The following is a 27586-nucleotide window of genomic DNA, read 5'->3' as shown; positions in this document are numbered from 1 at the left end:
GGCTTCCATCAGAACATCATTTATTTCCAGTTAAGAACAAGCACAAGTAAAGGCAGTGCCATGGCCTTAATTTGTGAAACAAAGATATTTAGCACAAAAAAAAAAAAAAAAAAAAATTAATATCAGCATAGGTGTATTCATCTGCATCTTAACATGATGAAATAACAATGCTGCCATAAGCTGTATTACTGGACACAGAGGTGCCATCCCCTGGTCTGCTTAGGTTTGGGTTCTGCTCTGTAAAACTGTAGTATAAGGTGGTACTTCTCAAAAACATCTGAAGTGAACTGGAGGCTGCATTTATTGAAAGCACCTAATGACAACAAATGGAATTTTCCTTCTAACACAGTCATTTTAGAGTGCTGTTACCCACTGAACCTGTTCCAATTAACTCTTAATTCACTTAGTCAACATCAGATCAGCCCCCCAACTCTAAACAGGAGTGTCAGCAAGCTTTCTTCAATGCAATGTCACTCTGGGAGTACAACTGCAAAGCTGCTGTCATTCTCCTAAACCTATTCAGATTTTTCATCTCAGCCACGCTGGGGAAACTGAATTATCAAATAGAAAAATGGTACCTTTACACAATCTCATCCCTTATCACACACATTCCTCCTTTAAACTGGCCAATATTTCCGATTTAACCCTTTAAGCTCCCCAAGCTGAAAATATGTGCAGAATTCAATGCAAGTGTCATGCCACAACTTTGAAGCTAGTGACAAAAAACAACTGGCACACAATTTGAAATTATATCTTTCCTGAAGTCAAGAACCAAGGCAGACACAAGGGACTGTATAGATTAAATAACCCCTAAAATGCTAAGAAAAAATAGAGACATACAATCTACATCTTCCCCAGCATAGAAATTGTATGGCATATCCTCAGTCTGTATCAAGCCTAACTCTATTATGCTCAAGTGAGCCACACAGATTTATTCCAGACAATAATCAAGCCCATTGGATCTGATATTTCTTCTATCTGTAATATTTATCATCTCAGACAAAGATATAGCTCTCTGCCAAACAATCTTATGAGTCCCATTTTACATAACTCATGGCATAAGTCCATTCAGCTTATGTCAGCATCACCACATTAATCACAGCCATAGGGGATTTGATTTTTGCCTAGCCTAGCTGCGGCAGCAAGAGGCTGAAACATGTAGTGGCACAGCCAGACCTACACCGCTGTGGCATCCTGTGCGCCTTGCCACCCTGGTAGCTTTCTAGAGCTGTTACTAATGGGTGACAGATCTTCAGAGCTGCTTTGAATTTTCATAACCATCCTTCTTACTTTGTGAGACAGAGCTGCCATTGCCGGTTTGCTTTCCTTTGCTGGGTTCTCTTCCTCCCAAGCCAGGGCAGTGCCTACAGACGGTGCAGAGATCCTGCTTCAGAGCTGTCAGAGCATCAGAAAAAGCCCCAATGCTCAGCACAAGGACCGCACCATCTGGCTGTGTCACTCGGCTCCAAGCACCTTCATTACCTTAATCTCTGACTCAGAGCAGCTTTGGAGAATAGGGGCCAGATCATCCCCAGCACTGATTGCAGCAGAAAACAGCAAGAGGGGAGATGCTGATCAAGGAGCAGATAACAGCCCTATAGCCCTACGCACACACAGATGGATACTCCCTGCTCCTCCTCACTGAAAAATAAAACTCTCTCTCCTTCTGAAGGAGAAAATCAGGATCAAGCCCTTGGTTATCACAGGAGCGAGAAGCCCTCATTACTTTGAAGGGAAGGATTTAATCCCACTGCATATTACAAGACCCAAATGACATGCTTATCTTATGGCTCGGAAGGGAACCCCAAAACCCAAAGGCATGGTGAAGACCCTGTCATCTTCCCCACTCCCTGTTTTGAAAATGCAGCCTTTCACAGCCTCCCTGTCTGATCCAAGTTCCTTTTCCTCTGTCAACATGACCAGAGTTCATCGAGAATGACTATGACAACAGACTTGTATAAGCTATATGCTTTGGCCTCTGCCTGCCGTTAACCCCTGCCAGGATGGCTGACATCAGTCAGCTTTAGTTCTGCCTCAAAATAACATAAAAAAGAAACTACAGCCTTGTAGCAGCTGTACAATAGTTCTGTACAGCACTTGAGCATCTCTAGTCCTTTTGTGACCTCTACCACCTTTTGTAGTCTTTCAAAAGCTGAAACAGGTTTTTAAACAAAACAAAATCCCTTTTGCATGAGGAAAATGAAAAGCAACTCCATTTTCTATGTTAAACAACAAAAAAAGAGTAACTGCCAGTGAGCAGGGAAATGCACAGCCAATGGAAGTGGCAGAACAGCTCACCCACGCTTTAATGGATGGGCACAAATATGCCGCTCCAGTAAAAAGAAGGAACAAATCCTGCTTGGGACCATAAAGCAGAGCTGTTCTCCCAATTCATATTTTATGCTCACAGCTAGAGACAGTATTACTGTCTGACGGCCTACTCAAATGTGCAGGATGTTTTCAGCTGCTGAGGACAAAGAACTTGCTGTGAGCACTTTCACAGTTACTGCAGATACGGCCAAACACACTGACCTCACATGGTGATTTCCTGGTATTTGATGTTCCCAGCTTTTGGCCAAACTAAACGCATTAAAAATGAGATTTGTCTCGTAAATGTTGTTGCCCCAAGTGAGCAGTGTGTGATGGTCTCGGAGGCCACCTGTATCTTGGACAAAGGATCACATGAACGCTTCTCTATGTCAGCAGCAAATCCCACAACTGTTGGACACCACCGCAGACATCTTCAGAGGATGTCTGTAACCACTTTCTTGGAGAATATCAGGCTTCAGCTGAGTACCATCTGTCTAGGAAAGCCCCACAGATGCCTTGTCCAGTATTCAATCCTGATGTAACGGCTAAGAGACCAGGAAACTGTCTGGCTTGGTTTCCAGTTTGTATCACAAGACCATTGTATGCATTGGTGTGCAACTTCCAGCTTTGAGTCAAAACATACTGTTGCCCTCCCTCCCCAGCTCTAATAATGGACTTATAAAAGATGCTGTCCCATGCTGCCTCTGTTATTAAAGACTTTACAATGGATTATTCATCAAGCAATCTTTTTTCCCTCTTTTTACTCAATTATTAAAGTCCATGACTTACATGACTCCACTGCATGTTCTTTCAACACCACTTGTTACCCCTTTAGCCACTTCAATTAACCATCCTTTTGTGCTGATTCCTCTTCTCCAAATTACCTAGGAATTTTCTGCATGCCAGCATATTGAATGCTTTAGAGAAATTAAGGCAAGAAATCTGCTAGATGTAACTTTTGTTCAGAGAATCAGTCAAGTTAGGGAAGATACTGTGTTAGTCTAATACGACATACTTTTAGTAAACTCAAGTTTACAGGCAAGCTGCTCGCAACTGTCTGGGGCTGAGGCAAGTAAAACGAGAATCCCTTAGAGCCATCTTCTTATTAGGCAGTCCCTGAGAAATCTGGGATTTAGCTTTGAGTTCCTCAAGTCAAGTTATTCCAGTAGGTGTACAAACCAGTCACAGATGGGAGAGCCAAACACTACTTCGTTTGGACAACGTAAATAACATCAGTAGTTTGAGTGTAACCAGGCCATACTTGCAATGGTGTGATAGAAATTATTTTTAAAGAATGTATAAAGTGTCAGTAATAATAAATCATACAGGAGTTTCTACATTAAGATTTAACCTTCAGTCTAAGCTCCTTCACAAAAAAAAAAAAGTGTAAATAATCCTCTTTAAGAAGTCTTTCATGTCAAATTACACACCAATCAGTACAAACACAAACAGAGCTACTCAAAAAGGTAGACTCAGATGTACCTGGATTAAAGGCTGTCTGAACCCTCTGCAAGCTCCCAGGTGCTTGGATTTGAGATGCTCCGAGATGCTCCCACAGGTCTCGGATTCCTGGCAGCAACTCCACACTTCTTATCCTCCTCTGGTCTCAAAGCAGCAACAAAGTCAGTTCATAGCATCTGGCCAGCACAACAGAACTGGAACCAGCACACAGCAAAGCTTCAACAAATTACTTAACTGGCCTTAATAAAACTGTGTAGTTTTGCCATATAAGGTAAAAGTCAAGATTGGCAAGTAATGGGCAACACTTGCTACTGTTTTATTTCTTGATTTCCAATTCTTTCCTTTTCAACTAGGTTTATACCCATTACATCCTGCATCCATAGCTGACCTGTTCAATTAGTTATACCCCACTGCCTGGGCTACGAAATACTGACTTCTAATACATCATAGCTTTTAACCAGAAAACAAGATGCAAGAAATTCTGCTCCCTGATCTGTCAAGCTAACTATTCTTACTAAGAAAAAAAGCCAAACAAACAAAACAAAACCCACAAACCTGTAGAAAGTGGAAAACCTGTAAAATTGGGAAAAAAAGTTAGCTTATGGCACATAAACAAGCTGCGTCTCCCCAAAGGTTTAGAAGCATGGATATAAGGGGAAAAGCATGGATATGGGCTTTCTATGTGACCCACAATTTTATTCATAGGGTTTCCCTCCCTTACCATATATAGTCAAAAGATGATACTTCTCAGCTATTAAAATGGAAGTCTCTCACAGGGACTTTAAATGTTTCTCTCAAAATATCAGCATCTTCTATATTATCCATATGTATTTGGAAAGTTATCCTATTTCCATCATGTTACAATAGGAAAAGAATGGTCAGGATGTTCTTAAGACATAAAGAACAAGAGACACAATCTTGCATGAAGTCCCTTTCAACCCTACAAGTCTAAGACATTCTAATTCCAGTGCTGTACTTTTACCATCTTCAATTAGTATTTAACAGAATGGACATGCACAACTTTGTCTTTTTTATTTCTACTGCTCCATGCCAGGATGCCAGCAGAAAGCGTGGAGAAATTGTTCTAACATGGAGAAAGCAAGAGTGTCTCTATTCAAGAGTCAATGAAGACTAGAAGCAAAGTAAGATAAACTTGAAAGCTCTAACAGAATATTAAGTGCAATTCCACAGGTGCTCCAAGTTGCTCTCTCCACCAGCTTTGTATCAGGGATCAATTCCTTACACACACACACACAACAACCCCCCCCCCACCCCCCCAAAACCCACAAAGACAAAAAACCAAACCACACAACAAAAAAACCCAAAGAAAGAAAAATTCTACTTAAATAAAGAATTCAGAATTGAGCCTGAAAAAAACCAAAAAACCACAAACAAGTCTTCAAATAAAAGTCTTATAATACCAATCTTTATTCAAGACAGACTGAAAAGAAATACTTACTAGTACTTCATTTACTTACCCTGAAAATAGAACTCAAAAATATCCTACTTAGTATTAACCACTTTAAAATGAGCTGACGAGCTCCAGCTTATTTCAAGTACATATAAATTTGAAGGCAACAGAAAATGTATTTATCATTTTTATGTGTGTGTGTATCTATACACAGACATATATTATATATATAAATCATGTATATACATACATATTTTGCTGCCACCTTGTGAACAGTCTCTGAATAAGGAGGTTTAGTTCATACAGACCCAATTCTGCCATCTTCATTCACATTTACCTCAAGTGACTTTAATATAGACACTTTTTGAACAGGTACTCAATGTGACAAAGAACGGCTGAATCAGATGCTTAGTGAAGAAAACTTTAAAAGGCTGAATAAAATAACTATTAGTCTTCTGCAATTTCGATACACTTTTGTGTCACAGTTTATTGCCACAAACATTATGGAAAATATCACTAAATTCTTTCTGATAAAAATATTGCAGCTTTGCATCCAAGTTGTATAGCTGTCTTCAAAACTGAATAAGCTGGTGCCTGTAAAACAAAGAATAAAAGATTAAATACATCTAATGAAGTGTTTTGTCTGAACCAGATTGTGGTAAGGAGTAGTAAGCATTTTCTAATAAAATAAAAACAAACAAAAAAAAAACCAAAGCAAACCACAGAAACAAGAAAACCCAAACCACCAAAACACACCTGTATTCATAGTCTAATCTATCTTAGAGAAAACTAAATTAAAAACTATCAACACTGCGGAACGTTCCCACAAATGTAAGTCAAGTGAAAAAAGAGGAGAGAAGTCACACTTTCCTCATATGGTATTCAAGGGAGCACAGAATTTAGTTCAGTATTTCACACTTCCTAACATGGTTGTGTTTGCCTACCAAGATGATGCCTCAAGTTCTCAGCTGTATGGATAGCACTTATTAGCCTTATCTTCAAAAATGTTTAATCTAAACTTAAAATAAAATTAAAAACTGCTCAGAGGACACCTCTCAGGAAGACACAATCAGTTTAACACTTGAAATGAGCTCCAACAGATTCAATTCTGCTCTAGAAAAAGGAAAGCTATAATATGCAGTGTTTTCTTATATTTATCTTTGGGAAAGAATATCAAGCACCTTATTTTCTATTTCTCAAATAAAGAACTACATCACAGTCACTGGATAAGGAAAATAAGAATATCACATCTACATCCTCGCTAACGGTGCCAAATTAGTTAACATTGTACTTACTGCTTCTGCATCATGCTCAAGCCCAATGTCATGGTGCTCCCGTTCATCATCTCGAAATTGCTTTATTATCTTTAAAAACAGCAGTTAATTAGCAAGTCTACCTGGCAAAGAAATCAAGGCAGCTAGTATACAAAACTATATGCTGTTGACCATTGCATGCACCAGGACAGGCATCTGATGCCCAGGTCTCGCAAAACCTTCTCAAAGACCTGAATCTGCAATTCAGCAAGAAGGGAATTATTTACAGCATTCCCCAAACATAAAGTTGTTCTAAATATTCTCAAAAAAAAGAGTCTTTAAAAACTAAGCTGCTGTTTAACATATCACTGTGTTTTTCACTGTTTCAAGAAAATCTAAAGTCATAGTAACTCGTAGCACTAATTAGTTTCACACATACAAATTATTCTGACAATTTAAATAATGAGATTAAGGTCCCTGCCTTACCAGATAATCAGTAAGGGTGTTTCCCTGTAAGCCAACAGGGCTTTTGTCCATTCTAGCGTACTCTAAAGAACACTATTTTTCTCTTCTCATTTCTCAACTGGGACAAAAAGGTTTAAAGATTTTTCTCTTGAGATACTTGCAGATAACTAGGATTGCTTAATAGAGTGCTCAGAGTTTACAGACAGCCAAGCATCGTCCCTACGCAACAGGTTCACATTGCTTTTGGTTTCATCGCTAGTCCTCCTCATATTGACACTGTAAATAACCTTGCTGCTTAGCTTTTTCTCTTCATTTTGTGCCCTCTCAGTTTATAGTCTTTATTTGCGGGGGTAGTATTTCCCTTGTGCACATGTCAGCACAACCTGGGTTACTTCAGATACAATTTCTGCAACAAGAAGACACATTTGGAGTAACCAGACTTGGCTACACGTTAAACTAAGCACAACTGAACATAGTCAGCAAAGATAGAAATGAACACGCGGACCCTAAAGCAAGCTCCCACCAAACAGAGCACAAACGAGCTCAATGTGCTGCATGCGGAAAGAGGTCAGTCTCTGACAAGCACCCTACAGGAATGTGTCCCAGTTTGATGCCTAAAATACCTGGGAAATAATTTTCTTGCAGAGCTAACAAACATTAGCTCCTTACACGCTCTGAACAGTATTCAAGACTAGAACTATATAATCATATCCCGTATAAGCAAAATGTTACTACACATATTTTCTCCTTTTGTTTCCCCTCTAAAGCCTTCCTTTGAATTAAAAGTAATCAAAATTAAAGCACAGTTCTCTCCATCAAAAGGGAAATGCTGAATTACTGAAAGCATGCTGAAGCTAATCCAACATACATTTTAAATTTTTGTGCTTGATCATTTCAGTGCTGCTGAAGGAAAAAACATCCTTTTAACTTAAAGTTTCTGTTGACTTCAACATTCTAAGTGATAGAACAAAAAAGAACTACTGTAAGTTCTATGAGCATATTATTTTAAAAGACTAAAGTCACATTAGATAATTCAATGAATTGGTTAAACTACTTTTAAAGTCATACTTAAATACCTGCAGTAGTTCTTTATACTTTTCCGGATCTTCTTCCATAAGAGTTCGGATCTGGCTATTGTAGTGATCCGATATACTCTCTTCCACTGCCACTGTGCAAGCCATTGCACCTTTCTTTCCAAGTAAAGCACTTCCAGCCCCTGTGATTGTGGTACCAAACATATGCAAATAATGAAATCTGAAGCAATACAAGTAATTTACACATTTGAAGGCTTCATAAAACAACAATAACAGTAATAACACAAACTCACCTAAAACAAAACCTGCTACGTTCCAAAAAGGCAATAAAACAGTAGGACGAACTCTGTATGCAACCATTAGTTCATTGAACTTTTTCAGGTGGTCTTTTTCTTGATTCCACATTTGCTGCAAAAGAGCCAGGTCACAGTAAAGTACAAAACCAGAAAAATTAAAGATTTCCAGTAAAACTAATAAACCAAAAAACCCCAAAATAGCTTAGGCCCCTCACACTTTAACCGCAGAGGTAACGCTATTCACATCACAAAAAGGAAAAGGTGACGAAGGGCAGATGAGGATAGTTATAAATAGGCAACATAAAAACATTCGCAAAATAGGAGTCTCTGTGACAATACCGCAGCAACTGTAGTATTGGTAACTCCCTCATCAAGTAATCCCGCCACTCTTTACAAACCCACGCGTTTAAGCGTGTTTAGAAAAAGATGTACAGCTATCATCTTACAACTTCATTCGACCATTGTTAATCAAACGCACGCTAACCAGAAACACAGCGATGGCTTTTAGGTCCACTAACCTGGATAATCGGTCCCACACTCGATCTACCCAGGACGGCCATCTGCCCCGCATAAATGCGGTTTGCCCCGTACTCCCCCGCATGGTCCACCCGGATGATGCGGTCTACGACGGGCTTGTTGATGCCCTCCAGACTCACCCGCGTGCTGCAGAGCCTGAGGGAAACCCCTCCGGCGGGCAAAGGCCATCTCCCCCGGAGACCTGCCGGAGAGACAAAGGTGACGCGAGCTCTGCCGCCGCCCAGCCCCCGGCCGAGGCGGCCTGAGGCGGCCCCGGGGCGGCGGTGCGAGGCCCGCGGCCGTCGTTCAGGGCGGCGCCCCGACAGGCTGGGGGGTGGGCCGGCGCGGGAGCCGCCCCGAGCCCCTACCCGCGCCGCAGCGGAGGGGCCGGCACGGCCCCAGCGAGCGCCGCACGGCCGGAGCCACGGCGGCGGCCACCTCCATCCCGCTGACCCCGACGCCTCCGCCGGCGCGGCGCGTCGCGCCGCCCCGACGTCATCGCCGCGGGCGGCCTCCCGCCGCCATCCCTCCCCATCGCGGTTCCCATTGGCTCCCCCGCGCCGCCGCACTGGAGAGCGGAGCTGTCAGTCAGGGCCGGCGTCCCCCGGCTGCCGTGGGAACGGGGGCGGGGCGACCTCCGGAGCGGGAGGGGGCGCTGCGGGGGAAGGCGCGGCGCCGGCGGGCGCTCCCCCGAGCGGCAGCGCCAAACCCCCCCTGGCGGCCCGGAGGTGCCAGCGGCCGCTGGCGCGAGCGGAGGGCCCTGAGGGCCCGGGCCCGGCGAGGCGCCTTGCAGGCCCGACGGCCGGTCAAAGCAAACCCGCTCGAAAAACACCGGGCGTCACGTCTAAAAAAAGAGTTGTATCATTTATTGAATGTTAATTTCTTTAAAATGAAGGCAGAAAACATTCCAAAACACGATATAAAAAGAATAGCCTCACGTGCTAGCTAGCAGTGTGCTACTGGCACATTTCGAGTAATACACACAGCTCTGCACAGAAAATCCTTGAGAACAATCTTTAACTAAAGGAAACAGCAGTCTACTGAGAAATACTGTTCCCTCGAAGTCACACAGCTCCATCATTTAATATAAGCAAGAACAAACGTGAATTTAAATGGTACTGACACGTAAGTTTCTGAATGCTGCATTTCCAAACTATAACTAAACTCTCAAACGTTCACATTTTAGAACAAAGAGAACAGTAGTCAAGATGTTTGTACAAGAATAAAACACAAGTAATAATGCCTTAACACATTTAAATTAAAAAAAATAAAATTAAAAAAAAAGCTACTCCACAGCAGTGAGGCTGGTGCCCGAGCAATGGCTTTCCCTGTGACAGACGCGCACCGCCCGGTGACCCGACTGGTGGTCTCTTCCTACATCTCAGGGTTTTTCAGAGCTCTTTTATCAGCTCGTTTTCTCTGAACCATGTTGCAAAGTTATCCAGTGTTCAACTGCACTCACTATTTCAGAGCAAAATAAGTATCAAAATCTCTTCTCTAAAAATATTTAGAAAACTGATTTCAAACCCATGCCATGTTTTCTTCTCCTATGCACTATTTCAAAATACTGACATACATCTCTCTTTTGCTTTGGTTTTAAAAGAGAAGTGAGTTGGAAACATGTAAAACCACACTTCCCCCCCCCCTCCTGATTTTTAAAGCCTAATTTGTAAAAACAGTACAAAGTTCTTAAACAGAATTTCAGTTCTGACCACACTTTATCAAAACCCCTGAAAAAATAGGGACTTAAACCCCAAAAACCCTGAAATTGTAGCAGCAACAAAGTGTCCTACTATACAGTTTTTTGGACAGGTCTAACACAATATAAATTAACTAAATTTCCAGTCTTGGAAACTTCCAAGGCCCACTAGCATAATCAAGACTAAGACCGCAGTGCCAGGGTGCCAGCCACCTGCTCAATTTTTAAGTGCTGCAGATGTTTCTACTCTTATCTAGTGGTTCTGGGAGTTTCAGGAAGTCAAGTTCTTCTGGCTTTTAGTGGTTTTCAAGGACTCCTCTGAGCTTCTGTTATCTTTCTGATTAAGAACTGCTTGTCACGACTCTCCTGGAAAGACAGGATAAAAAGTAAGCACTAGATGAACGGAAGTAGTACAAGTTATCTACGAAAAGCTAATTTCTTTATTAGAAATAAATAGGTGCACTCACCACATTGTACTCTAATTAGTGGCTCCCAGCATACCCTCAACTGCCTGAACAATTTTAAGTTTACAATAGTCTTGAATTCATTTATCTCATGTTAGGTCACGTATTAACAGTTCTGCGTTGAGCCTAGTAAAAACATCTCATACACCTAAAAACTTAAAACCATACTTCCAAAGAAGCCTAACAACAGTGAACAAGCAAAAATAAAAAGCATGCAAGGATTTTCAGAATTCCTAACTGATTTGGGAACCCTTGAAAAAGCAGTAAGGCTTTTGCTCTTAAATTCCTTACTCTTCAAAAATCTTTCCCTAGCACAGTGTTCTTCTAAGGACAGGTTGTTAAATGCCGTATCTAAAAGAAGCACATACCAAGAAATGGGCTACTTCCTAAGAAAGTGAGAAGTCTTACTATTGAGGCTAGGTTCTGACTAGAGCAGAGTTTGACAGACCACAGCATGTGAAGGCTGTCAAACATGGCAGCAGCTTTTGATGGCCACAAAGACCTGTGCTCAGGAATAAGACCAGACATGATGCAGCAGAAACATAGGCCTGGAGGGAAGAGTAGGGAGTTGGGTGCCTGTTTGTAAGAGTGGAGAAGGAAATAGAGGTGGGGGTTCTGTAAGATGGTGGAGGGGACAGAAAGCACAAGATTCAGGTTCTTGTTTGGCAGAAAAAGACCCATGCAGATGGGTGGAGTTAAGCAAGACAACAGATGACCAGGGACACCGCTTCTCAGAGGCTTCTCATATAACCAGACCTTGCTGCAGTTGCAGCTGATACCCAGGAAAACCAACTAGACTGAGAAATACTATAGTGCTTCAGTAATTTTTCCTGTGTAATTTCTAAAACATTCTTCACTGCCTGTGTAAACACCAAGTATCCAGAAGACTACAAAAACTGTTGTTCCTCTGCATGCCTGATTACTGACACAACAATGAAAACTTTAGGGGTACAGACAAGTGGGTCAAATCTTACCATAACCAGTTGTTCCCTCAGCTGCTCAACCACTCGTTTGTGTGCTCCAGCCAAGGCAATAAAATAGAACATAATGAGGCTGCGAACGACAACCCAACATTATATGTTAACAGCATGCAAAACAGAATTAGTCAGAAAAAGGCTGTTATGGGCTAGAGGAATTGTTGGTTTGTGCATTTGCTTCAGATAAGAAGCTGCTGGAGAAAAAAAAATAAATAAAAAAATCAATATACAGCTGGGGTAGATTGGGCATAGCTCTGCACAAAAGCACCTGCTGAGATATTTGTGCTGTTAGCAGGCAGGGACAGAGTGCTAGGGGATGTAGAGGCATGGCCACTTTCAGATGTTACAGGTTGTGTTCTGACAGCTCTCTCTAGACTGTCACTTCCTGCCCTGCTCTAAGTGTATGTATGGGGGGGGTTGCTCCTTGGAAATTAAGTTTAATGAGGTTTCACTGGAGTAACTCTTTGCTCCCATTGGGGTTTCTAACTATGGTAAGCAGCCACAGATCAGTATTGCAGCCATTCCTTATAGCACATATTCCAGCTGTAATCTGTAACCCAGATTATCCACAGTGCATTAAATGATTACGAGCAGTACCAAGAACTAGAATGGCAAAAAATGCCTATATAAATCATGTATTTTCTTTTCCAAATAATAAGTAGGAGGGTAGCACTGCAAGTCATCCTCCACCTCTTACACAGGCTTTACGATAAAGTAAAAAAAGAAAAAAAATCCCAAACCAAAAAAGAGGACTTGATATTTCCTGTGTACGCAGTAACAGGTTCCGTTCAGGAGAACGGATAAACATGTGTTATGGAACAAAAGGCTGGGTGGAGTCTGAAATAAACTGCATGGTTTCTCAAGTGTAGACGTTGTAGAAAGTATCAGGTAACAAGGATGCAAGATCTGAAAACAGTTGGGTTAAAATGGAATTTTTTGCATTTCAGTTTAACCTAAGAAAAAAAAATTTTTACTGCAAGAGTGACCAAACACTGTAACAGGTTGTCCAGAGAGATTGTGGAGTCTCCACCTTTGGAGATACTCAAAACCTAACTGGACGCGGTTCCCGAACACCTGCCCTACTTGACTCTGTTTTGAATAGGGGGGTTGGATTATATGATCTCTACAGCTGACCTCCAACCTTAAAAATTCTATGATCCTATATTGAATTTTATTTTACAGTGTGACTGTTGTGGGGGTTTTGTTTGTTGTTGGGATTTTTTTTTTAAACCAAGGTTTGCGGATACAATTTGTGATCACAGGGCTAACAATACTAATTTGCAGAATGATTCGCAGTTAACACTTTTGAAAAAGACAAGTGTGGGATATGGGACATGCAAGAGGAACTGGAATAAAGCTAATGAGTGTGAACACATGGGCAAAGACATAAGAGCTGAGGATTCGTACGGGCTTTGATGCTTTTGACTGCAGATGGAAAATCTGGTCTAATAGTTGTTTGGTATCAGTTCAGTAAGGAAGGAAATGAACCATGCAGTTGCATGACTAAATCAGGTCTCCACAGTACTCACCAAGTGACCATAAAAAAAGGCACTGCAAAGGCTTCTGATGCTATGCCATGAAGGACCTGCTGCAGACCTGTTGGAAATCCAAGTATTGTATCTGGAACAACTGCCCATGAAGTGTTAAAACTCCTGAATGGACCACATGCCTTGGAGGAGGGGATACTGTCAAAGAAGCAGAACAGAAAGGAGATGCTACCCCAAAATGTAACAATTAAATAATCCAACACAAGCCCAGCACCATTTTGCCAATGGGGTAAAAGTGTCCTTTGTCTTTAAAACTGTAATTTTTGTTTATATGAACTAAGTTATAATTTGATTTATTATACACCATATATTTTATTCCAATTTATCATTCCAAATTTGTGTGCCTGTTTTCAGGGAACTGACAACCTTAGAACAAATGGGAACTTCACAGAAGTTAAATTGTCACTTACTGTGCTATGCTGATTCCCAAAGGAATAAAAGCCAAGACGAGCCCAATCAACAGCACCACCAAGAAGAAAAAATTGGAACTTGATGCTCTGATAGGCCTAGCTGCAGGTTTACATGTGTGCATCAAACTGATCTGAAGAGGGAAAGTGAGCAAAACTGTTACCAGTACATCTACACATATACATCCAGGTATAACTTCCCCACCAACTGAATTTTCAGCTGAACATTCTCAAATATGCTACCAGCTATCACATAACCATCCTTCCTTTGATGTACATGGACTGAAAATGGCCAAGAACACTTTACATTCTGGTATAAGTCAATGTCTCCTAGTTTGAGTAAGAATTTGATCCAGAGGGCCCGTCGTGGTTTAACCCCAGCCAGCAACTAAGCACCACGCAGCCGCTCACTCACTTTCCCTCCACCCAGTGGGATGGGGGAAAGAATTGGGGAAAAAAAAAGTAAAACTCGTGGGTTGAGATAAGAACAGTTTAATAGGACAGAAAGGAAGAAACTAATAATGATAATAATAATAATAAAATAACAGTAATAATAAAAGGATTGAAATATGCAAAACAAACGATGCACAATGCAATTGCTCACCACTCGCTGATCGATGCCCAGTTAGTTCCTGAGCAGCGATCCCCACCCAGGCCAACTCCCCCGTTTATATAGTGGGTATGACATCACATGGTATGGAATATCCCTTTGGCCAGTTTGGCTCGGCTGTCCTGGCTGTGTCCCTTCCCAACTTCTTGTGCCCCTCCAGCCTTCTTGCTGGCTGGGCATGAGAAGCTGAAAAATCCTTGACTTAGTCTAAACACTAGTTAGCAACAACTGAAAACATCAGTGTGTTACCAACATTCTTCTCATACTAAATCCAAAACATAACACTATGCCAGCTACTAGAAAGAAAATTAACTCTATCCCAGCTGAAACCAGGGCAGGGCCTCACACACTTGCACAGAGTCAACTGACATAGTCATTTGGTGTATGATCCATGGCACAGCCTTTAGCTTTGTTCTGCCACATCTTCACTGGATACATCCCCTCTTCTAAGAGCTAAAGTATCAGTAAGAATTTGACGCATCGAAGGAGCTGTGTGGTCACAGAGCAAAGCTTCTGGTATGCAGAAATCACACCTTGAACATCCAATGCAGCTTGGATTTTCCATTCTGCTTCCAAATTTTTAGCAGCTTGGCAAAATTTTGTCCAAGTTCTAAGCTGTGTTGTTAGTAAATAGATTATTGCAGAAAAGTGTTCTAAACTAGTTTTATTACATAAAAAGATTTTATTAAAAAAAACCCAGACAAATAATTGAACAGGTAGTTATTAAAATGTTGGTTTGCTTGATTTCAAAGCAAAATTCTACCTTCTCTTAAAAGCAAAAAACCTACAGAAAATGGAATACCGTTACCTCATTTCCAGTACACTTCAACCTTGGGTGTTTTTAGGGTTTTTTTGTTTGTTTTAAATCAACTGCATACCTGTATCACAAAAAACAGAGATGTGCTCAATTTTGTTTGTTTACCACACGCCTTTGTTACCTTTTTAATGTAAAAGATGATGAAATATTTTATAGTTGCTATTGCAGGGAGAAGTGGTGAAAAGAAGGTTCCGATCCAGCAGATAGTCTGCCCGTAAACAATTTCCAGGACATTGTCAGGAATTCCAAATTCCTGCAATCCACACCACTGAACTGGCTTGCAAGAGCAATGAGTAACTAAGAACCTAAAACCAAAGAATAGCATTAGTTCTCAATCGAAGTTATAGAGCTTAGCTTAAGTCTAACACATTTGGAACACACAGATATTTAGCATTTAGGCATTAGACAACATAACAGAAAAATGTCGGAAGAAAAAAAAAAGACTCAGATATCAAAAACTATACAGCCATCTGAATAGCAAACAAGTGCTCAAACCACCAGAAATATGTTTATGTTTTATTTTAAAACTGGTAATCTGGTTAGAAATAGGGGGAATTAATAACAGAAAAAAGAAAATGTGTTTCATATGTCATTTGCAAAACTATGCTCAAAAGGCAGAGATACTTACTTTCTAGGAAAGTCCACAAACAGAGTCACAGCAAGAATTATAATAAAATCAAATATCATCAGTTTATACATTTCTTGCCCAACTGCAGATTCCCAGCACTACAAAAACAAGTCAGGAAAAATAAGATTAGGAGTCTAAATAACAAGTGAAAAAATCAATCTGTCAATCACTAAAGCAACAAACATCTCAGTTAACACCATAAAGTTCAAATTGGATTAACTCCCATTTCTAAAATATTTAAGTGTTTCAGAGCTTCCATGCCAAGCTTTTTGTTTGTTTTGTTGGGTTTTGTTTGGGTTTGTTTGTTGGTGGGGTTTTTTTGAGGAAAGACAACTTGTCTTATTGGAGCAAAAGGCAGTAACACAACTGTCTCCAAAACAGAGCTACCTCAAACAATCCTCATGGTAGTGAGAAAGTCTGTGCTAAACAATAATCTGCTACTGGACTAATTCTAATCAGAGTTTTAGACAAACAAAAGATATACGTAAGAACTGTACTGGTTTGCACTGAGCAGTAAGAATCAGCACCAGGTATAACATGAATGGCAACCCCAGGTCTGATTCTGAATACCTCTAGACAAGCAAATCTCATGGAAAACAAATCTCCGTTCACAAGTTCAGATAATTAAAGACCAAGATAAATCTGCTTACAGGATAGAGTTCGTAATTGTATCCACAGGCCTTACACTCATCAGTGGCACAGTAGGAGATCTGACTCCACAGCGAGAACAAGAGAACACCGATATTAGCCAACCGCACGAAGACACACCTGGAAGAAAGGCAAAACCCAATTCCAAACGTGCCAAAAAAGAGCCATTCTAACACCTGGCTCAACTTGTACAGGAGTCCAAGGAAGGCTTGAAACACAAAAGGGTTGTACACCTTTAATGGATGGCCAGCTAGATAATAAACACATTTCTTTCCTTAGTAGTAAGTTAAATTGCTTTTCACCTTCCCTGCTTTAGGCTACAGTCCCTTATTCCTTTTCTCGGTATTGTTCCTAGATCAGTCATTTCAGTTGCAGATCTTGATGCTGCCAATGGGCTGCGATTCTCTCAAGTACAATTTGAGAGGCCACGTGAGAACTCTGTGTGCAGCATTTCCCTCTCACGTGGCTTCAGACCTTCAGAGGCACTTGGCCAAATTGGAAATACAAAGCACAGGGGCTTGACAAAGTTCAGATGCTTCAGCCCAGATCTTACTGCCTTAAGCTGCCAAATGTTAGTTCTTCATGCTCTCACACTGAAGTATCTTTTATCCCAAAACTTTTAACTTCAGCCTTGAGCAAAGCCATGCTTCAGTCACTGCTGTACACACACATTTACTCATTCAAGGAACTGCTGCACACAAAGCGGTTTGAATCCACAGCTCTGCAGCCACAGTTCTCTACCAACTATTTATTCAGGTTGTTGAAGATGTCCAGATCACACAGCTAAATGGGACTGAGAGAAAAACTTGAACACTGAAACAACTGCACTGTACTGTCATCAAAACAGGAGACTGTTTCCAGATTTAAAATTAAAGTTTCCAACTAAAACATAAGTTAAACAATGCCTGCTTGGCTTCCAGTGCCCAGGCCCTCCAGTACAGAGTCCAACCTCCCTGCTTCTTGATATTTCAATGTTTACAATACTTATCCAGAACACGTTGTTGAAACATCCAAGGCCACAATAAAAATGTCTTTACCTCATGAGTGTCAGCCTGATTTCAAAGGCTGGTGAATAATCTTCAAATCTGATCAGAAATGAGAAGATCTGAGGAGCAATGAAGTTGGCCAATGTGATCACCATGGAAGGCAAATACTGCAGTAAGAGATTAACCTGGAAGTTCGTATTGCTGATGTCCTGTACAAGAAGAGATGAGAGAAAGATAATACTCAGAGAAACACACCTTCCTGACATCGTGCTCTCTCCAACTACCCACCAGCCTCTTTATCCAGGATTCAGGTAGCATCTTTTACTCTGTCTTCATCCTCCACCTATATTTGGAACTACAAGCCAGACCACTGCTATCTATCTCTGCAGTTTGCTGCTACACACCCTTGCTTTCTCCTGCTTCTTTCACCAGTAACTCCCTCCACCTCCAGGTATGAGTATTTTTGCGCTTTCCCAAAGCTTCTGTTTGAAAAGGCTCATGTCACCAAGGCTTGCATGTGACTATGTTGTCTATCCCAGCACTAAGGCTACCAGCTTTTACACTTATGTCAAAGTTCAGACGCTTTTCAGGTTATTTGCACTGGCACCAAACAGCCCCCCTGACTTTCCTACCATCTTAACAAGCTCCTCTACCTACTCATTTAGGCAAGTTCAAGATATCAACCCTTGTAAATAAAGCCCACAGTAAATGAAGCTGGTTTTTGAGTTGTTCAGTGTTGTGCTATCCTTTCTCTGCCCTCAAACAATACCTCTGACACAAACACTTCTTTAGTCCCCATTTCTTGCTTCTGTCTCTGCAATCCTGGCAGTTTACAGAAGTTAAGAGTTAGGTCCACCACGAGCACAACTTTTCCCATACACAGCCAGTGCCCATCACATCACCAATGAACAGAGGGGAGAAAAAAAATGCTGTCCCCATTCATGTCAGGCTAATTCAACCCTGGGGTCCTACAGAGAAGTCAATTACTGTTGCAAAACTGTTGAAACTATTGTCTGCTCTTGTTGTTCTGCTTCTGAACTGCTCTTCCCATCTGCTTGTCCTGCCAGGGGTGAAGAACCCCACCTAACCTGATTCTTTCCACTACTGATGCAAGAACCTTTTCTTCTGCAAAGCGCTCTGTGTTCGAAGCCTTCCTGTTTCCCCACACAGCTGTAACTCAAGCCACAATACAGATCATAATCTTTACTCTCCCCTTCCCTTGCTGTTCATTTTTTACAGTTGAGCAGTGAACCAGATCAAGAAACTGATCACGATAAAGCTTGTTTTAACCAGATCAGTTCTCTCAGCCAGTTCACTGCCCATACACACAAGCACTTGTACTAGCAGATCAGTGAGGTGAGAACAGTTACATAGGAAGGAAAGTGAGGGCTGCTTTTCTTGTCAGCTGCATTAGCTCCAAGGCATGAGACAGAAGCCTCAGCGTCAAAGGAAGACATCACTGGGGTTTTTTTGCACATGGTTCTTGATCTTTCTCACTCTCTCCTACCAAAAAAAAAAAAAAAATCTAAGTCTGTAGAAAGTGTTTTCAGATCCCTTGCATGAAAGGTGCTATATTAGGATACTTGACTCTTTCACAATAGTTCCTCTTGCTGTAATCACCAGCCCCGACTGAATCTGTCCTAATGTCATGCCTGATACTTACATTGGAGTTTTCTTGAGAGAAGACAGTTGCTCTATAAATAGAGTAAAAACATCCTGATAAAACTGCAAAGACGATTATATTTATAAGTATTCTCAGAGAGTAGATGCGTAGCTTTTCTTTCATTGTCCTGCCAGCTATTTTTTGCTTCAGTCTTTCTTCCTCCAAGTCTGTCTACAAACAATAGAAAAAGGATGTGTAGTTTTCTGGTGCAGCATACAGCACTTGACACCATGTCTTCTACCTCTGGGATATGCAAATCCGTAGCCTCTTCTAGGAAGGTCACCCCACCGCCTGCCTAAGCACACCAAACTGAGAGTGCCTTTTCATTGACACAAACAGGTCCATGCAGGAGTGGAAGCCCCAGTGTGCTCAGTCTCCTCAGGCTGAGGGCCCTGTAGCCAAAGACAAGTGTCTCGTAATCCTCTTATCTCTACTATATCAGTAACATATCTCCTTGAGGACAGAAAGACAACTTGCTTGTTTATCGTGAGTGACTGATCTCAGCTTGGTACTAAACTCTGAAACCAGGTAAATCAGCCTACTCATCTCTTTACTTCTGCAGGTAAGTAACCAGTCCTCACCACTATGGCTCGAACCTCCTTCTCCTACTCTTTGTGAAGGAAAATTGGGGGATGGCACAGAGAGAGAAGCAGAGTCTTGAGCACCTTGTCATGTAAACTTGATATATTTCACCTTAGCTGATGTGAAAATACAGTATCACCTGTGAAGGCAATTTAACCTGGGCAAACCCACAGATTACCCAGGTATTTTCTGAGGACTTATTTCCTGATAAAACTGCAATGACAATTATATTTATAAATATTCTTAGAGAGTAGATGTGTAGCTTTATTTTCATTGTCCTGTCAGCTATTTTTCACTTCAGTCTTTCTTTCAAACAGTAATATTAAGGAGCAAGTTCTTCTAAGGTGTGAGTTCTAAAGGCAAAAGTGTGGTAAGTGAAGGAGGCTCTGGTTATAGGATGAAAAGATGACTGTGAACTTTACTACAGCAGAAAGCAACTCACTGTAATTTAGGAAATCCATAATTACTGCTTTGTGGTTTGAAGTGGAAGTATCTTTTCAAAGGTAATTGTTTCACTACACAAATCTCTGCTTCCAGTGTACAGAGAGCAAAAGAAAGTACTGGTTTCACCAGAAAAGCCTTTCAGACTCTCTTTTCAGAGAGCTTTATGATTTGGGAAATCTATTAGCTGCATCAGCATTTTGTACGTGCATGTGTGTCAAAGACACCTAGTGAAAAACTTTCAGTATCTTCTTACTGCAACAGTGCTCTCAACTTGTATGAAGCATACCATCTGAATTTTATTCACATTGCAGACTTATAACCCAGGACACCCAAACTGATTCCTGACAGTACAAGAGTCTTGCCCAAAGCTGGGATAGCTTTTCCTGTTGGATTATGTAGAAACTAACACAGGAAGCAGGACCCGAGTGTGAGGAAGAGGCACATAAGATAAGCAGTTAACAGGTTGGCTTCAGTCCCCAGTGGACGGGGGAAGGGCTGTCATCCTCACTGCCAATCCTTCTCATGTTGCACCACAATTCTAGCTACCTAAAAAGTATGCAAGAGGATGTGGGTAGCCCTGCCCCCAGTATAAACTACTTCAATCCGTCTTATCCTTATTCCATTATCTGCAAAATTATACACCTGTCCTTCTTAGCCATCTAAGTTATATGAAACCATAATCATAGAAAAATGAAAGTTACTCACTTGGAGCTCATATTGCAAGCTGCGATGTTTTAGCCGTGCTGCATTTGGATCTGTGATGCAGAAGTCCCAGCCTGCAAAGACTTTGTTACAGTAACTCTGAAATTGGTCTTCATCATGCACCAAGTTCCGCTTAAATCCTTCCACAGACCTAGAGAAAAATGCAACTGTACTTCATTCATGAAAAGACATATTTTATCCACAGGAAAAGAAACAAAAAGCACAGCTGGTTCATCAAAGACTAAATGACACCCTCTCCCCACCCCCATCCCTCCCAAGCAAACAGCCACATTTGCTTTATATCAGCAAGTCTCTGGGAAGCTTTCAGTGTCAGGTTCTGCAGTGCCCAAAGTCAGCTGAAGCCGTGACTGACACAGGTTACTTCCCTCCACGCTTAGCCACAGTCATACCTTCTCACCTCATCCACTGCCTCTCTGACACTGCAAAGAGCTAGCTCAGGAAATTGAGACGGCAGAAGAAAAAAAAACCAAACAGAAAACCAAAAGAAAATCCTCCAACAACTACCATACAGTTGAGGGTCTTCTATTTATAGTATGCATACATATGAAAAACTAACACTTCAAATTTATTTATTTTTTTTAATTTTGCTGGCTCAGTTTCCCAAAGACAGACAAAGGCTACTGTGGCACTGCATACTCAAGCAAAACCTCCATTTCCATCTAAACCAGTTCTAGAATGCAGCATGTTCCCTACAAGCAAGAATACAACGTAAACTATGCAACAGGTAGCAGTAAATAAAGTATACCAACATGTTTACCTTTTTATTATCCAGAGGAGACTTAATCCAAGGTAGGCAAATGTAGCTAGCAGATACGCTAGTGGCAAGTTGTACCTCAGGATACTGAGCCATGCAGTATCTATTGTGTAATAGCCATAAAACAAACTTGTCTCTTTAAGGAACCCCTGTGAAAACATTAAGTTTAAATAGAATTTGTAACAGTAGCAGCAACTGCCCAGGTAAATCCAACCTGGTATTAAGCGATCATTTTGTAAATTTAGAATTACTATTGGGGCCCCCAGCAAGCTACAACAGTCCGTAGCTTCTAAATACTGACATTGCCTCTACCAAACTGTAATGCAGACACTACATGCTTAAAATCCCTCTCCCAATCAAAGAGCTCTATGACAAGGACACTGAGACCCTACACAGAGAGCACAATAGGCAGCATGCTCCAGAATATGTAATGTTTAGCAGCTGGGGAGGGGAGGTGCAGGCTGCAGCACGTGGCCAACCAGGCCCTGTGGACACTCACTGAAAGTCAGTTTGAAAACTCCCCTTCCTGCAGATAAAGGATAAAGGCTAATTTTACTCCAGTGATGCATATGCCTTATCATTTTTCAAAATTCTCAAAGCTTCATTCGCCAAGTAAAATGTTTTCACATTTCACATGTTAAGCGAGACACAGAAACTTAATAAAAAAAAATTCTAATTACTTACAGTGCCACTGAACAAATCTTTGAGGTAAGTATAGAAGTAAACGAGTCCCTTATTACCACTAGGTTTATAAACTGTGCAGTGAGGCTCTGTCAAAAGAAAGGCAGGAAAAGTCACTCAAATGGTAATGCCCATTAAACAGCAAGATCAAGTTAATTCAAACATGGCAAGTTCTTACAAAAAATCATCTCTTTGTCCTGGGAGGTGGAGGAGAAGCTGACGGAAGGGGGGAATCTTACAAACAGCAGCAGTACATACAAAAGATGTTTACCTATGTTCTTTGGAGGAATTTTAGCAAAGCTACTGTTGAATATTCCATATTTAGAAATGATGCTGGGAAGGGTAACAACACTGAACATCAGGATAAAAATTATAAAATTCAGCAGGACCAGAAAACGCAGGAAGGAGAAGTAGGACTGGATTCCAGTGCCAAATTTCCCTGGGAATGAAAGAAACACGTGCCAATAATTAAGATGACAAAATCACTGAAAATACAGAATGAGCAGATTATCATTTCTGTTACATTGAGTTAACTGATGAAACATTACTAAAGCTAGTTTTAAGTACTGCAGGCTTTTAGCAATATAACAGAAATGGAAATGTGACTTTTTAATAATTTTCTCTAATATATTTCCTTCTACCCCATCACGGATTTTACATCAGCAATACGGGAAACAGGTAACTTCTTAAACACATACAGTTATATCTGAAACTATGCTCACACATGTAAAACTACCAATAACAGAAGCAACTTTGAAGAGGAGAAATCGACATCAGACAATAAATACCTTCTATGCTGTGAATATCATGTCGCCAAAGCTCCAGATAAGATGACAACTCCTTGACTTCATTGAGAACTTTTTTCAATGATTTACTGCTAGTTCTTTTCCACTGCTTCCATCCAGATAAATATTTTATATCAGCCTGCTGACAGTCCCTAAGAATCAAGAAATACAGTTACTGAGCACAAGAAATACTTTCTCACTACATGTAACAGGGCCTAACACAATGGAGCCTGCTTGCAGCCCTCAGAGGGATAGTACAGTGCTAAAAGTTGGAGTAACACACACTAGCTGTCTCTATCTGTTCCTCCTGGTAACTGACATCAAGTTAATTCAAATATAGTAAGTCCTCTCATAGAAAACACTTGCCTCTCTTGGAGGAAAAAATAACATCCAATTGACAATAGCACAACACAGGAGAAAATATGTAGCTGAACTTCCCAGTAGGATGTCGGGGAAGTTGCCATTAATTATTTTGTATTTACAAATGGCTGGAAAACAAAGAAGATTCTTTCCTCAAAACTTCTTACCAGAGCATACTCACTAAGAGGCTCTTAAAAAATTTCTCTAAAATGCTTAGATTTCTTCTTTTAATGTTATAAATGCATCTGTTCAAAATAGAATATTCTTTTTTTGTAGAAAACTCACAGATCTCAAAATCAGAATGAAATGTCAAAATAAGTTGGGGGAAAAAAACAGTTAAAAAAAAAGAGAGCTGTAAAGAGGCTTACATATTTCATTTGGATTTTATAATTCTAACTTTTATATCACTTTCCAGTACATAACAGAAAACAAATGTTATTAAAATTCATTTTTAATTATTCAGTTTTTATAGCATTTTGAAAAAGTTGCTGGAAAGTGCCAACTCAATGTATTTGAGAAAGTATTTCTTTGCCAATATGTGTGGGGGTGTAAACTGCAAACAAACACCCAGGATGTGCCACAAACTGTCTATAATTTTTAATCACTTCTCACAGATTTTCATGCTATATGCATACATTTGCATTTTAAAAATTGCTGCACAGTCAGCGACAGCATCAAGGAGAATTCTGAGTGGCTCAGAGTTTGCATTTTATTTTTTCATTTAAGAAACTTTAAAAACAGAAAAACATCCCAGAAACATAGCTTGAAGATTGACTGTTCCAGCCTCTGATGCCACCGAAGAAGGGCAGCAGTTAAGCACCCACCGTGCTAGAGTAGAAGACAAAGACTTCAATTCTAAAAGACTTTGTACACAACCCTACTTCAGCGCGTGACTCACTGCCATACCATGCCACTGCTATGTGTGCTGTATGTTGACAAAGTATCCATATTCTTCTGATCTGAAAGTAAAATTAGCGCTTTGGCAAGAAACCAAATTAAACCCTATATGCAACAATCAAACAGGCAGCAGATGACCTGATCTTTATGTGCAAATACGGCTACTCTCAAAAGATTTCATTTTGTGGAAACTACAGGCTACAGCATGTAGTGTTTTAAACAGACAGTTTGGATAACTATCTAGCCCGTGTTTGGTCTGCATTTTAAATAGAGGCGTGGGCTGCATATTCATCTGTGTTACAGAAGTTGAGTGTTCAGCTTTCAGGACATTTATATCACGCATTTTGTGTTGGCAGCTGCTGCACAATATGCACAGCTTACCGATCCGTAGAAGTGCCAAGAAGCCCCACCAGAATCTCTCAGCACTAAAACGTGTAAACAAGCTTGGGACATCCCAACTCCATTCCTAACACGCACCACTGCCACAGCACTGCAGTTCCTTTTTCTTGAAGAACTGAGCTTTAGATATCCAACTTCAAATAAAAATTCAATGTATTGAGCACTTTCCTTTACCATGACCTAGATCTTCTGCTATTCTTTGTGTAAAGGCTGTAGGGTTAAACTTAACTCCAGGGTCAGGCTGTAACTCATCTCCCGCTACTCTTGTGAGCAAGTAACTCTTATTCCCTGTGGAGCACCAGACCTTAATTGTACTTTCACCTCTCTCCTGGTTCATAACCACAACTACAAAGCTGCACTTAAAATCAGGTACTGTTTCCTGACAACATAAAAACACATACTCTATCTTCTCTCCTCCAAGGAGCTTTCAGCCTAGCAGTAAGACACGAGACAACAAGCAAAGAAATACAGGCAGGACAAAGCATGTTCTTTGCAATCCCCTCCCTCCCTGATGGGGGTTACCACCAGAGGGCCAGGAACTGCTTACAGCTCACAGCAAAGAGCAATTTAAAAAGGGATACAGGAAAAAAAGGAAGAAGTGGTCCTAGAAAGCTTCTTTCCACCTGTATTAAGCCACACCAGAGAGAGCACCAATGTATTTTGCAAGAAACGCTGAGAACAGCAGCAAGAACAGCAGCACTCGCATAGCAGAAGGGGGTTGCTGATGAGACATAACTCACAGTGACCCTCAAAAGCACAAAACCCCGAGGTGCAAAAAAAAAAAAAAAAAAAAAAAAGGAAGCCAGTGAGAAACGCTTTCGGCTGCTGCAGGTAGTTCCCAATTCTGACTCATTTCTTCCAGTTCAACCTATTCCTCCATTCCTCCCCCCAGGAGGGGGGAGCACCCCCCCAGCTACTCCCTTGCGGCCAGCCAAGAGCACCGGGTCACGCTCCTGCAGCTGGAGGTGCCACAGGGAGCCTGCCGCGCTTTGGCCTGAGTACCTGGGCAACTTCTTGTCAAAACCGCATGCCACTGGGTGAAACAGATGTAATTCTGCTTCAGCCTTCCATCACACCTACGTTGTGTTTAGGACAAGTTCGGGGTTTTGTTGCCTTTTTTTTTTTCTTTAGAAAAAAGGGAAAAAACAGCATGTAAAGATTAACCTCCGTCTCCTCTTCTCCGCCATACTGACGAGGAGTTCTCTCGCAGGGCAAGCAGCCAGCTCGCCTCCCTCCTGCTCGGGCCCCCGGGCCTCTGCAGCGCGGAGCCCCTCGGAGCCCCGCGGGGCCGTCCGCCGCTCCTGGGTGCCCCCGGCGGCGGCCCGCCGCCTCAGCGCCGACTGGTAGCTGGGCAGCTCCTGCAGGAAATCCACAGGTGCGGCGGAGCGCGTCTCCTCGGGAAGAAAGACCTCTGCGAGAGGGAAGAAGCACAGGGGCTGCGGAGCGGGGCTCGCCACAACAGGGCGCCCGGCCGGCAGCAAGGCGGGCGGCCGGCCGCGGCCGCCCCCCGGGACCCCGCCGCGCTGAGGGAGCCGAGCCGGGCCGAGGCGCAGCCGCCGCCGCTCCCTCCCCCCCGCCACCTGCCGGAGCGGCGGGCGGGCAGCCGCCCGCCGGTGGGGGCTCGCTCGCTCCCTCCCCGTCTGCGCCCCGCCGCGCTCGGTACCTGCCTCCCCCGCCCCCTTACCGCTGCCGCCGCTGCCCAGCCGCCATCCCGGCGGCTCCGCGGCCGCCCCCGGCCCGCTCATGTCCGCGCTGGGGAAGCCGCACTCCCGCGCCGGCTGCTGCCGTTTCCGGGCGTTACGGAGCCGGCGGAGCTGTGGGGCCGGGGCCGCCGGCGGGGCGGGGGCGAGGCTCCCCGCTGGGGCCGCCCTCCCCGGGGCGCCTGGCCCGCAGGAGGCGCCCGCCGCCGCCCTCCTGGCAGGCGGCGGGCCGCGCTCGCCCCTCAGGGGCGCCCTGGCGGGGCGTGCGGCGGGTCCCGCCCCGCGGAGAGCCGGTGTGAGGGGAGGGGCTGGGGCTGAGGCTGGGGCTGAGGCTGAGGCGGGCTGGGCCCGCTCCCTCCCGCAGCCGCGGCCCTGTCTTCGGTCCTGCCCCCCCCCTCCCTCCGTGGCATCGCTTTGTACCCTCAAACTTGTGGGCCTAAAATAAGAGGTTCGCGTTCTGGGGCATCGGAGTCTTTTTATTCCTCTCAGTCAGGGCCGGCTTTAAAAATACCGTGAAGAAGCGCAGCGGGATGTGAACGCTACTGGCAGGCCACCGTCTCCGTTAGCGTGAGGCAGGGCCCAAGCACCCCGCATGCAGGGCTGTGGGGTGTTCTGACTGCTGGGCATCTCCGACCGACCTTTGGCTTAGAAACAGGTTTTGTTTCGACGTCTTCTGTTAATCTTAAATGTCCATGCTGTGTTGGGTGCTGTAAAAACTTCTTGCAAACTCTCATGGTTGGTCAACTCCCGTTAGGCCGCAGGCCCAAACTCCATAGCTTGTTCTGAGTGACCAGATCCAGTGACACAGGCTGCAGTGGAAACAACACGGCTTTTCCCTCAGATGTGAAAACTGAGTATGAACTGGAGCAAACGAAGTCAGCAGATGCTTGGATCTCTTTTTCCATCTGAGCGTGAGGGTGGTTTTTGTGTTAAGTTGTAGTAAACATCCCTGAGAGACTTATTTCTTGAAATAATTCTTGCCTTTAGTGTGACAATAACAGCATGTGTGACGAAAAAGAAAATGAAACCTCTGGTAGTTTCCACAGTGTTACATGGGGGCGGGGGGGGG

The 27586-nt window shown here is 42.6% G+C and overlaps 2 protein-coding genes across 5 annotated transcripts; both read right to left on the bottom strand.

Annotated features, from left to right (window-relative positions):
* Positions 1–5175: 5175 nt before the first annotated feature.
* COQ7 (coenzyme Q7, hydroxylase) lies at positions 5176–9255 on the bottom strand. 2 transcript variants are annotated; one of them, XM_030002356.2, is made up of 6 exons: positions 9115–9254; positions 8749–8948; positions 8228–8342; positions 7977–8116; positions 6478–6546; positions 5176–5776 (listed from the first exon to the last, which is right to left on the bottom strand). In XM_030002356.2, the coding sequence occupies exons 1-6, from the start codon at positions 9188–9190 to the stop codon at positions 5699–5701; spliced, it is 678 nt and encodes a 225-aa protein (XP_029858216.1). In that variant the 5' UTR covers positions 9191–9254; the 3' UTR covers positions 5176–5698. The 2 variants fall into 2 exon arrangements, with proteins under 2 accessions (XP_029858216.1, XP_040976283.1); XM_041120349.1 differs by lacking the exon at positions 5176–5776 and having other exon boundaries at positions 6477–6692; positions 9115–9255.
* Positions 9256–9589: 334 nt separating this feature from the next.
* Positions 9590–26827, bottom strand: TMC7 (transmembrane channel like 7). Of its 3 annotated transcripts, none has more exons than XM_041120318.1 (16): positions 26502–26827; positions 25982–26228; positions 23165–23313; positions 22648–22815; positions 22380–22465; positions 21699–21844; positions 20924–21071; positions 19193–19363; positions 17581–17738; positions 16546–16663; positions 15896–15993; positions 15389–15572; positions 13844–13974; positions 13416–13571; positions 11884–11962; positions 9590–10207 (listed from the first exon to the last, which is right to left on the bottom strand). In XM_041120318.1, the coding sequence occupies exons 1-16, from the start codon at positions 26560–26562 to the stop codon at positions 10205–10207; spliced, it is 2103 nt and encodes a 700-aa protein (XP_040976252.1). In that variant the 5' UTR covers positions 26563–26827; the 3' UTR covers positions 9590–10204. The 3 variants fall into 3 exon arrangements, 2 of the variants coding, with proteins under 2 accessions (XP_040976252.1, XP_029858117.1); XM_030002257.2 differs by having other exon boundaries at positions 9590–10811; positions 26502–26710; XR_005931454.1 differs by lacking the exons at positions 9590–10207; positions 11884–11962; positions 13416–13571 and having other exon boundaries at positions 13888–13974; positions 15259–15572.
* Between the last annotated feature and the right edge of the window lie 759 nt (positions 26828–27586).

Source organism: Aquila chrysaetos, chromosome 25, assembly GCF_900496995.4.
Source record: "Aquila chrysaetos chrysaetos chromosome 25, bAquChr1.4, whole genome shotgun sequence".
NCBI classification, from domain to species: domain Eukaryota; kingdom Metazoa; phylum Chordata; class Aves; order Accipitriformes; family Accipitridae; genus Aquila; species Aquila chrysaetos.
This window is presented reverse-complemented; position numbering and strand designations above follow the sequence as displayed.